General features: G+C 44.7%; 1 protein-coding gene and 1 long non-coding RNA gene across 5 annotated transcripts in view; one reads left to right on the top strand and one right to left on the bottom strand.

The window, feature by feature from the left end:
* LOC142602547 (uncharacterized) overlaps positions 1-7247 on the bottom strand; it is a 52806-nt gene extending 45559 nt beyond the window's left edge. Inside the window, exons 1-2 of one of the 2 annotated variants that reach the window (XR_012836287.1) lie at positions 7099-7247; positions 5255-5497 (exon numbers count right to left, since the gene is read on the bottom strand). This is a non-coding gene — a long non-coding RNA (uncharacterized LOC142602547). Of the gene's footprint in view, positions 1-5254; positions 6112-7098 lie in introns of those variants that run through there. The other variant, XR_012836286.1, reaches the window with a different exon arrangement.
* INPP5F (inositol polyphosphate-5-phosphatase F) overlaps positions 6256-12227 on the top strand; it is a 46266-nt gene continuing 40294 nt past the window's right edge. For 2 of the 3 annotated variants that reach the window (XM_075757766.1, XM_075757765.1), the window contains exon 1: positions 6256-6618. In XM_075757766.1, coding sequence (XP_075613881.1) covers positions 6522-6618 — 97 coding nt within the window. In that variant the 5' untranslated portion in view covers positions 6256-6521. The remainder of the gene's footprint in view (positions 6619-12227) is intronic. The other variant, XM_075757764.1, reaches the window with a different exon arrangement.

Genomic DNA, 12227 nt, shown 5'->3' with positions numbered 1-12227 from the left:
AGGGAAATCAATACATTACCCATAAGCCATATAGTATATTGCAGATGTTAATCACATACACATTGCTTTGAAGGGAAAATGTTATTGTTTTCCCATGGGCTCAGTGAAATCAATGGAAATATTCCTATCGGCAAGTAAGAGGTTTTCATGGGGAAGGAGGAAATACCAGAGTCCCTCTTCCTTTAGAGATAACAACTACAGCTGCCATATGAAAAAGTTATTCCAGTGAAAAGAAAGCTAAAAATAAATTCAGGCAAAAATTCTTATGCTGAACCACTTTCCCAGTTTTTGAGAAATTTTTTGGTTTTTTGCCAAAAGCTAATATTCATGCAAGTGATTTTATATTTTTCTGTTATAAAACATAACGAACAAGTATTTTTCAGAGTATTTAATATTGAAAATACATTCACAAGTACTTCAGAAGTGTCCCGGTGGCAACTGTTGGCTGTCACAAACAAATCCCTTTTCACCTGCTATATTGCCAATCAGAAGAGCCTATTGTGATACTTTTGTTCTGAGGAGGTTCCTTCTCAAAGCAGGCTGTTCAGAGTGTCTCTAATGCATAATAGAACCTTTCTAAGAAGCACACAAAAGTCTTTTCAAAAAAATATTTCAGAAGAGAAAAGTAACTCAAGAGCCCTTCTTGCATCATAGTTTATTAACCATCTCACACAGCTGGGGAGCTATCAGGTTGGTAAATACGTGATGAAGGATTAGGTAAATTAAAGCATCTGATTGGACTATTTTAGAAGCCCTGATCCATGGATGTGATTTAAGATAAGGGTATAGCATCGCGGATTTACTATTCATATTCCTGTATTAGTAGGAACACATTAGAATCATCTGCATTACAGAAACAGGCAAACCAGTTTGTCTTGTCTGCAAAAAACAGCTTGCAAGAAAACAAGCAGGCATAGCAGGAGGCCAGCCTGACTGAATGAGGAAAACCTAACTAAGCTCAAATGCAAAAAGGGAGCGTATGGAAAGTGTAAGCAAGTAGGGACTACCAAGGAGGAATACAGATGCATTATCTGGGCACACAGGGATGAAAATAGGAAGGACGAAGTGCAGCTAGATTAAAAACTGGCAAGGAGTATGAAGGGTTACAAGAAAGGCTTCTGTAGTTACTTTGGCATCAAAAAGATGACCGAAGAAAACGTAAGCCCACTGCTGAGTGGGGTAGGCAACCCTGTGATGAGAGATATAGAAAAGGCCGAGGCCTTTTTTACCACAGATTTTACTGGAGGATCTGCTTTCGGGCCTCCCATGCTTCTGTGTCTAACAGCAAGGTTGGGGTACAGAAGTCCTACCAGGGGTAGAAGGAGATCGACTTAGGGACTACTTAAATAAGCTGCCATACAAAAAGTCCATGGGACCTGATGGGATGCATCCAGAAGTGCTGAGGGAGCTGGCTGATGTCACTGCAAGACTGCTTTTTATCATCTTTATCATAGCACTTGACAATCCTGTAAACAACTAGACTGAATATGCCTTGAATAAATAATAAGGCAGCAAAAATTATTTCCACTCTTTGTCGGTGAGCTAAATAAGTGATGGCTCAACCTGTCAGCAAAAAGCAAAGCAGCAAATGTCCGTACTGTAAAATTTCCACCAACTGCACCTATGAACTGGTATCTCTAACAGCAAAAGAGGAATGAGCTGACTGTAATGACATCATGCAGGCAAATAAAGTGCTTCAAATATATTATAGGTGTATTCACTGCCAAAGAAGATTTTTCTGATGTTCGTCTAGAAGCTACCAGGGGTGTGAAAACCAAACAAACATAAAAATGTTCCACAACTTCTTAATCACAAGCATTCAGCAACAAAGATCCTCACTCTCTCTACAGTGCCATTTCCAAAACTGGTATCATCCATCACAGGAAGAGTTGTGTATTTGTCCAATCTATCCAGTCAATTGTACTTCCAAGTATGGAGTGTTGCTACATGATATCACTTCCATTAATGACCATTTACACTTGAAAACAAGCTGCGGGCAATCAGGTAATACTGAGAGTGAGAGCACATGACTAATTGTCAGCCTGTGCGTTTCCTTACCATTAGCTATTGACAACGATTTGCAAAAATGCAAAATTCCTTTTCCAATTTTTTTTCCTATGCTAATGAAAGCTGACAGGCTCATAAAACCCTGCCCAGCTGTGAATCTATCGAAAACACACTGAATGTAAACAGAAAACTACCCAAGGGCAAAAAAACCCTTGATCAAAGGGTGAACAAGGGTGAAACAGTCTGTCCATGAATCTCTGCAAGGAGCTCAATTATTTTAATGGCAACCCCATGCACCGCACTATGACAGTGAACTATTTGGGAAATGCATGCAGAATAGAGATGATATTGCAAATGGCAGTGATAAATATTTAGCAAATTGTAGTGCAGACTGCCCAGAAATAGAGGAAAGAGATGGGAGTGAAAATAAAGGGCTATGTTTTGGACCCACTGAGATGTTCAGTTCCTAGTTTTAAACCAGCAAGGTTCTGAAGCACATGTTCATCTTAAAAGACGTTAATGTCCAACCTAACATATTCAATTTATACATCTAAAGTCATGCATACACTTAAATGCTTTTCTAGACTGGATGCTCAGTACCTTCCAAAATCAACCTCTTCCCTGGGTCTTCAACGTTAACATTTAATGAGGAGATTTCTCATTTCTTAATGTCCTTTAGTCACATATTTTGTAGCATAACCATTATATATGAGTAATACACTAATGGAGTGTGGTGGGTTGACCCTGGCTGGAGGCCAGGTGCCCCCAAAGCCACTCTATCACTACCCTTCTCAACTGGGCACAGGAGGGAAAATATAACAAAAGTCTCATGGGTTGAGATAAGGACAGAGAGAGATCACTCACCAATTACCATCACGGGCAAAACACTCAAGAAAATTAATTTAATTTATTACCAATCAAATAAGAGTTGAGTAATGAGAAATAAAACCAAATCTTAAAACACTTCCTCCCATCCCTCCCTTCTTCCTGGGCTCTGCTTCACTCCTGATTTCTCTCCCTCCTCACCCCAAGTGGCACAGGGGGACCGGGAATGGGGGTGGTGGTCAGTTCATCACACATTGTCTCTGCCGCTTCTTTGTCCTCAGGGGGAAGACTTCTCACACTCTTCCCCTGCTCCAGCGTGGGGCCCCTCGCACAGGAGACAGTCCTCCATGAACTTCTCCAACATGAGTCCTTCCCCCAGGCTGCAGTTCTTCACGAACTGCTCCAGTGTGGGTCCCTTCCACGGGCTGCAGACCTTCAGGAACAGACTGCTCCAGCGTGGGTCCCCCACGGGGTCACAAGTCCTGCCAGCAAACCTGCTCTGGCGTGGGGTCCTCTCTCCATGGGGCCACAGGTCCTGCCAGGAGCTAGCTCCAGCACGGGCTTCTCATGGGATCACAGCCTCCTTCAGGTGTCTCCACCTGCTCTGTCATGGGGTCCTCCAGGGGCTGCAGGTGGATATCTGCTCCCCCATCATCCCCCATGGGCTGCAGGGGGACAGCCTGCCTCACCATGGTCTTCTCCCCGGGCTGCAGGGGAATCTCTGCTCCATGCCTGGAGCACCTCCTGCCCCTCCGTCACACGCATGGAGATACATTGTATGAGAGAAACCAATCTTTTCAAAGAATGGTTTCGAAAGTAGTGCTGTTCAATGGTAGGTAGTTTAATAATAACTGTAAATATTTTTATTTGTGAGTTGAAGAGGCTAACGTCCCCAGTAGTCCATCCACCTCTGTCAGCTGAGGCTTCAGTGGTCCCAGGTAGAGTGTGTCCAGAAGGAGCTCTTGATTTGGCATGACAAAGGGAAGCAGAAACCTCTGGCAGGGGAGGGAAATTCCTAAAATGGATCTGCCATTGCCAGAACAAACTCATTCTGGAAATCTCTGCCCTCAGCTGCCAGTTTCCATGCTCCAGCTGGAGATTGCCACTCTCCTATTGTGTGACAAAAGCCAAGTCAACTGTTCATGGAGCCACTCTGACTGTGGAATAGCACCACTGAATAAGGTGTTTATTTGCACTGTCCAGAAAACAATGACAAAATATTTCAGGCAGGCAGACGTGTACAACTGACAGTCTGCCTCACCTCGCCTCTTAGCAAACCTCGGCCCCAAATAATACTCAAATTTCTTTTTTTCCTTAAGGCTTCACACACTGCGAAAAGGGGAATGCTGCAGCTACCGTCATTAAAATGCCTGCTGCCTGTGACTCATTGTCTAACTAAGCTACTGTCCCTCTGCCCTGTTCATAGTGCAGGGCAGGAAAGAGACAGAGAAGAGCAAAACTCATGAATGTCCTTCAGCTGTCAATTGCCAGCTTCCTTGCAAGGTGACAGAGTGACTTCTCTCCAGGAGAAGCTCAGCAGGGCTTTTACTGAGCTGAGCATTTGAAAAACCTGAGGCTGTTGCAGCTCCTCACCGTTCCCTTTAGGCAGCTAAAACTGAAAGACACAGCTTGCTCTACACATCAGGAGCTTTCAGTTAGAGACACAAAGTATGTCCCATAGCAATCACAGCTCTGCTGTCCATTCATTTTACCTGAAATTTCACAATGCCTTCTCTGCTTGGGCTAGGCTTCATTTTATGGCAATATAGATGTATTGCATTTACAAGTGAGAAAACAGCGTAACATTGTTCTGCTAGGAAACATGCCACGGACCAATTCATCTCTGTACTGCATTTCTGTGTATGTTTGATAGGCCTTTGAAAACATGTGACATTGTGCTTATTGGAAAATAAAAAAGAAAGTAATTCAAAAGAGATATATTTATTAATAATGCTGAGAAGCCATTTAAACCCTTCTCTTGCCCAGGACCTACAGGAGTGATCTGAATTACTAGCATTCTGCCAATGGCATACACTGCTACATACAAGAATTAGGCACGACAGTGTCACCCTGGAAGCTGCAGGGCACTCACAAGGCATAGCATCTTTCAAAATTGGGATCTGTAGCCAAGAAGAACAGGGCGTCCTTTTGCATACCTGCCCTGGGGAAAGTGTTAAGAGATACCAGCATCTATTATCAAATCGAGTTCAGTTCCATTCATATCATTCCTATGCTATTTAGGTGTACTTAAAAGAAAAAAAAGCAACGACATTAGAGGTCAGACCTTATATTTGAAAGAAAAATCTGAAACTACATTCAGAATAATATAAAGCCTTTTTTTTTTTTTCCAGAAAGAAGGGTAGATGGAAATAAATAAAAAGATGAGAAAACTGGTTTTCCAGTACTATTTAAAACTACTTACTTGCATGCATCACTGGTTTTCAAGATATACTGAAGATGTTCTTTCAACAAATCAAGCTGCTCCCAAATGGCTGTATCCACAATGGGATACTTCTTGTCTATGTCCATTTCTACTTCAATTTTATAGGGAGTGGGACTTCAGCTTCTGTAAACAAAAGCTCTGGAAACTTGTGGACAAGTGGCCAGTAAGGCTAGGAAGGGCCTGTAGCAGTGGTAAGTTTGCTGGTACATTTTCCAGTGTTGCCTGGAGAGGGGAGCGAGGGTGTAATTACCCTTGTATCAGGAGGTGCTCCTTTCTGTATAAATATTTAAAGTTATAATGAGCCCTGTGCTATGGTGTTGAGATTTCCTTTTAGCACTAGCTGATATACTGTATCAACTCTTGTCTGTTTCCACCAATTATTAAAGTTGCTCTCTCTTGGGAAAAGCTGAAAAAGCTTGGGGGACGCACGCTTGGTTGCTCTCACTTGTCTGTGGTGGCTGGCTATAACCTTCTGCGGCTTTGCGGCTTGTGCCGGTGAATGCTTCCAGGCCCTGAGGGGACCCGAAACACCTCCAGGCACCAACAGTCGGCGACCGCGGGCCCGGGTGAGCCGGGGCGGTTCGGGAGCCAGGTCGGGCCGCGCTCGTCCTCGGCGAGAGACCGTCGAGACCGGGCAGCGCCGGCGCTGAGGGGAGGGCGCGCGGCTCTCCCTCAGACCCAGCCGGCCCCCGGTCCCGGGGGGTTATCGCCGGTTATCGCCGCCGCGGAGGACGAAGCGGTCTCTGCCCGCCGGCCCTGCCCACCGCGGCGCCTCGGCCCGGTGCCCTCCCAGCTCCTCACTGTCTCCGCGGGCCTCGGGCTGCCTCCCTCCCCGGCGGACGAGCTGAGGAGAGCGGGCTGAGGGCACGGCGAGAGACCGGCTGACGGGAGCGAGAGCCCTGCCCCTCGCGCGCCGCAAGCCCCGCCCAGCGCCGCGCTGAACCTTTAAGCGCGGGGCGAAGGCGCTGACGAGCAGTGTCACGTGCAGCGGCGGCGCCGGAACCCCGAGCTCGCGCCCGGCCGAGGACGCACCCCTGGCCGGAGCGGCGGCGCCGGGACCCGCCGGGCTCCTTTGCGGCAGCGCGCGTGCGCGCCCCTGCCTTCGGCTCGGGAACGCGCCCCGGCCCTCTCTCTTCCGCCCGGCGTGCGCGCGCCGGAGCCGAGCGACTGCGGAGCGGCGGGAGCTGCCCGCTCCTTCGCCCGCCCTCCCTCCCGCCCTCCCTCCCGGCGGCGGCGGCGTGCGAAGATGGAGCTGTTCCAAGCCAAGGACCACTACATCCTGCAGAGCGGGGAGCGGGCGCTGTGGTGCAGCCGGAGGGACGGCAGCCTGCAGCTGAGAGCCGGTGAGCCCCCGCCGCGGCGGCGGGGCTAGGGCCGGGGCGCGCCTCTGTGCCCGCTTCCTGCGTGGGGAAGGGCCGGCCGGGACCCACCCCCGGGGTGCCCTCGCCGGGGGGGGGGGGGGAAGCGGCTGACGATGGCCGGGGAGAGGGTCGGTGAGGGGAGGGGTGGTGGCGGAGCTGCCCTCCGGGGGTCGGCGGAGGGGACCACCCCAAAAACCGCGGGGAGCGCCCGGTCGCGGTGCCGAGCCCCGGGTGAGGGCGGGGGGCGCCGGGGCTTAATCCGCCAAGGGCCTCCCTGGAGGTGCCGCGGTCGGTCCCGTGGGGCTCAGCCCTGGGCGGGCCGGGGGGTGGCCGCCTCTCTCCATCGCCCCGGTTCCCTGCGGGCAAGCCCGGGCTGCCGCCGCCGCCGCCCCCGCCGTGGTGTCCCCGCGGTGCAGAAGGTCACGCGTGTCCTGGCACTGGTGGTCCAGCCGAGAACCGTACCTTCCCCGGGCTGGGACGCTGTTTTCCTGGCACGGTGCGCTTGTTTCTCTGCAAAAGAAAGTCGGGCTGCCCCCGCCAACTCCCCGTGCGTAACCCGAACGCCTTACGATGTCGAAATGCATCTGGTCACCCTTACTGGAGCATCCTTAAATAAGAAGGGCCATCTTGTTGGGTTGGTGGCAACCTTGTATAAGTGATGCTTGCCAGTGTCTTTGATGAATGGTGGTCGTGTCTTTGACCAAATGCATGCCATGGTCTCCTCCTTGAGGAGAAGTTGAATAGGTGTCCTCACTTGTAAACTGCTCTCAGTTGATTTTATCTATCTATTTATTTATTTATTAGTGATTGTAGGCAGCAGAAGTGACAATTATGGAGAGGGGGCTATGTGTGTTAATATCAGGTTGCAGAGAAGGCAGTGGGAACAAAAGTTGTAGAAACAATGAGTTGTGCTAATGGAAATTTGGAAACAATGGTAATTATAATATCCTATCTGGGAGGTTCGTCCATAAAGGTGTCTGTGAAGTGAAATACCATCCTTAGTAATTAGCTTGCTTCGAGTAATTAGTGTAGCTTAGATGTTAAGTGGACTATAGTGTAACTGCTTATAAGTTAAAAATACTCTAAATAGCTGGAAATTTCACCAAACATATGGCAGGTTGCACAGACGCTACTTACAGTTTTCTAAAATTGGATCTACATTATGCTGAAAAAGCCAGTTAAGCGTGAATACGACCAGGTTGGCTATCAGGGTACATGCACTTTATGAACTTTTTCTTAAAAGGCTGGAATAACTATATGTAAACATCAAATGCCATTGTTATCTGTGTTTATCCAAAGAACTGTTTTTCATACTGGTCTGTCTTGTGTTATATTTTCTTACTTGCGTCATGGTAATGCTTTTGTCTTATCAATGCAATCTGTTTGCATCTTTTAGATAAAATTACAGGCTGTCTCAAGTTCACATGACTTATTTTTGTCCAGTGGTTTCACTTATGGTTGAAAGTCCAGTAATATTTGGTTTATAAATCACCTCACAAAATACTCGATGTTAAGCTAGCAAACATATCTAGTCAATAAAATGCATGTTTTTATGGGGGGGGGGAGCTCCCAAACCCTCAGTTTTAGATTTGCTATAGTCGTAATCATCTGCATAGGCATAAAAGCTCTTACATGACCCAGAGTAATAAAAGCACAAACTAGTGAACTGTAGTTCTGGGACGTTGAGAGCGAGCTAAAACTTCAAAAACATTGATGATGTTTTCATGCAGCCATTGCTGTGATTTTTTTTTTCTTTTTTTCCCTTGAAGTCTGTTAACTTCATGGAGGCTTTGCTGGTGCCCAGCAGTTTGCATGCTGTTCAGCAGGATTTTGTCCTTAGCCTGTCTTTTAAATTTTCAGCTAGCATACGTGTGAACACTATTGTGTGTGACCTGCAGATTAATGAAGGGCAATATGATGCTGAAGTCTCTTAGTCTGCTGGAAACGCTTGATAGTTGGTCACACTTTCCCATTTCAACGTGTTTGTAGTTTTGTTTTTCCAGCCCTCTCTGTGAATCACCTTATTGAAAGTGGGCTCTAGGGCTGTGAAATGAAATACCTTAGTGTGTTGAGAGTAAACCAAAGAAAAAAACCTGTTCTCTCACAAGAAGTATTTCTTGGATCAGTAGCTCTTCTTTATGTTAAGACAAAGCTAGATATCCTCAAGTTTACAATTTTATTACATTTCATCATTTGTAATCAAGGCCACTGACCGGAAATGAATAAATGGATTACTGTGTGATGAGTCACTGCTGTATTAAAAAAAACAACAACAAAGTCATAACTTGTGTTCATTGACATGTTGAAAACTCTGTCAAAAGGCTATAATCTACCTATGTGTCTCTACTTGTTTTTGGAGGCTTTGGTTTTGTTCTGTCCCACAGAGGCTGCTCTGCATTAATCTTTACATATTGAAGTAGATATACCTTGCAAGGTATGCTTTATATGATAGGTCTGAATCTAAAGAGCTGATGCTAAGCTTTGTAATACTCTCCTCCCTCAACTATAAAGGCATGTTCAGAAATTTGCTAATCTTGAAAGCTGTATTTCTGACCTCCTTGAGTCATGGAGAGAACAGCTTGAATTAAAAAAGGCAAAAAACCCCTTGGTAAATATTTCCTGTAAGCAAAGTCTGAGGTTGGCCCTAGTTTGAAGGATGTCTGCCTATGTTTACAAGATGTTTCTGGTGTTTTTTTCTCTGAAGTGAAAGCACTAATGAGTCACCTGTAGGAAATCCATGAATCACTTTGGCATCATAGATTTTGTCAGGAATTTAGCTGTCTACAGTGTACTTTTTTCAGTGTAGTGAAAGCATACGTTGTTCAACCACCCTTTAAATACCTTACATCAGGTCTTGATTGGGGTTTTGCTCTTGTTTACTCAGTTTACACTTTGCTTGGCTGCTCCTGACTGGTAGTTTTACGCAGATTACAAACATTGTTTTATTGATTGGTATAAATTGTGCATACACATGCATATATAAATACATATGTAGAAAAGAACAAAAGTATTGAAGACACTGAATTCTTCTCACCATTTTCTTATCAGCAGAAAGAAGAACGAGACTATTTTATGGGCTGAAAACTTCTATTATCACTGTGTTGGCCTTGATAATACTCTGGGCAGTAATGCCAGACTAAATAAGATTGGGAATAGCTGCTACTAAAACTAGTGTGGTAATGCTGGTTCCCACCAGCCTGGAGAAATATTTTGAGATGCACAGGTTGGAACTTTTGGGAACTTCATGCTCAAGGACTCCATCACTTCTGTCTGTAAGTGTAAGGTGGTGTTAAGGTGTGTCTTACCTATAGAGCTATAACTAGAGGCAAATGAGTGTTTGTTTTAAACACTTTAAGAAATTAGTATTACAGTACTGGTTTTCATCTCTTGAAAATGGTTGTGACTCAGCAATTGAAGCCATGCCTCTTCAATATTTTTCTTTTAATGAGAGGCATGTTACCAAACAGTATTTTCAGAGTATCGGGGAGAGATTTCAGGTTAGGTGTCTTAGTCTGAGAGTGTGAAATCTTCTCTGAATCACAGATCATACGGCCAGCTAATATTCTAGTTATGTGTGCTTGCCTTACATCTCAAAGACATTACAGGAGTCATGTAGAAATTACTTGTCAGAATTCCTGAGCTGTTCTTCATGATTGTAGGCTGGAGGAGAAGAGTAGTTCCTTTCCTGTAAATGCTCAGGTAAAGGCCTTAATCCAATGAATGGTGTAAGGATCAATGCCACTGATACCAATAGATATATGTGTAGGTTTAAGGCTACAGCATAGTCCCAAGCATGGCTCTGCAGGATGATGGACTGAGTGTTAACTCATGGTACTGAATTAGTTTTCATATAAAACTGGCTTCCTGAATTTCAGTAGTATGTCTTGGAAACTGCCTATCTATTCTGGGAAATGAATTCCACAGGAGGTAGTTGTAGCTTTAGAAGAATTCTCTCCATATTTCAAGTTACTTCATAAGGAACCTCAAGCTGGTTTTTGACACTTTTTTTTTTAGCTGTAATGGTTACTGAACTGTTTCTCACCCATGCCTGCTCATTCTGTTCTCTCTTTTCCATATCCTTTCTGAGCTGTCAACACAACATACTGTGGTGTATTAGCTGCAACCCAGCAAGAATGTATGCTTAAATCTTGAGCAGTGAGCTCCCTGCTGCTGCTTGCTCCTCCTCACAAAAGAGGATGGGGAGAGCTAGGGGAGGGGATGGGCTCCTCTATATCCTTCATCTGATTGAATATTGCATGCTTTCGTCAATATTGTAGCTTCTGACTGAGGAGAGATCTTCAAGTGTATTTACCAGAGATGAATTATTTTCTGCTTTAAGTAAGATCTACTTTGTAATTCCATCCATGGTTCTCTTATGGAGTGTAGTGAACCTAAAATTGAGACTTAAATGGGTTGATAGTATGCTACATCCTAACCTAGTAAGAATTAAGTAAATCTTGAGGTGAGATGTTTATTGTTTAGCTTCCTGTTGAGTCTTAGTAGCAGAAGGTAAGTTGAATATAACAAGACTGTTCTGTCTTTTTTTTTTTTTCCCCATTTTTTCTCCCCTTTTCCTTATATGAAGAGGTTTGGAAATGCCAAACATCCCAACTTAGATGCATAGGTGTCTTGGAATTTCTGTCACACTGAAATGACTTTAGGTTTTAAATAAATAAATGAAAAACCTTTTAAGCTTGATATGCTCTTGCTTTTTATTTTTTTGTGATCTGAAAGTTGCTTGCTTTTTGAAGAAAAAGAACCACATAGTTTTTTTTTTCCCCCAAAATGAAAATGAATCTGTAATTCAGGTGGATTTTTGTGGCTTGTATTTTACTAGCAGACTTGTCTTTGATCTCTCATGGGTAAGTATTAACTAAATAGTAGTGAATAGGAAATTGCAGACTAACTGCAACTAAAGTATTTAGAACAGAAGGCACTGCCAGGTAGCAGCCTTTTAGTTAAGAGGGGTCTGCATCAGTATCAAAGGCTTGTGGTTTTTCAATCTGTGAATACTGTTGTTCTTATTAAGTTCTTTCACAGTTTAACAGTGTGGGTGATATTTCAGCTGTATGTGTAAGGAAACAGTAAGTCAGCTTAAAAAAACAGTTCAAAACCCAAGTTTTAAACTGTCTGAACTGTAGAAAAAGGCCACCATTTTTTTGATATTCCAGTTATGTTCTTTCAAAACAACTATTGTAGATTGGAATATGATTTTTTTTTTTTTTAAATGATCTTTAGTTGATACTGTTAAGCATACAGGAGAGACCTTATGTTGCTGAAGTTATGCTCCAGAAATAATGGTTAATGCTGTACCTTCTTAAGGTGAGAGCTTTTTTAAAGACACTTGCTGAAGGTTTTTGGGTGCCTTCAGGAAGTGATTTGGTGAGCAGTGGGGTGCCGCTGGTAACAAAGAGCGAGACTGACAACAAGAAAACAATTTCTCCTGCTTCTCTTCCAAACTGCGGCAGCTGCAACAGGAGCCCCGAGATGTCAAGGGACTGCAATAACTTCCACTAAATGCTTCCCTCAAACTGTGAGACTTCCCACATGGTGGCTTGGAACATTTTTTTAGAAGCAAATTCTTCGGTGCA

This window comes from Balearica regulorum, chromosome 7 (genome assembly GCF_011004875.1).
Source record: "Balearica regulorum gibbericeps isolate bBalReg1 chromosome 7, bBalReg1.pri, whole genome shotgun sequence".
Lineage (NCBI taxonomy): Eukaryota > Metazoa > Chordata > Aves > Gruiformes > Gruidae > Balearica > Balearica regulorum.
This window is presented reverse-complemented; position numbering and strand designations above follow the sequence as displayed.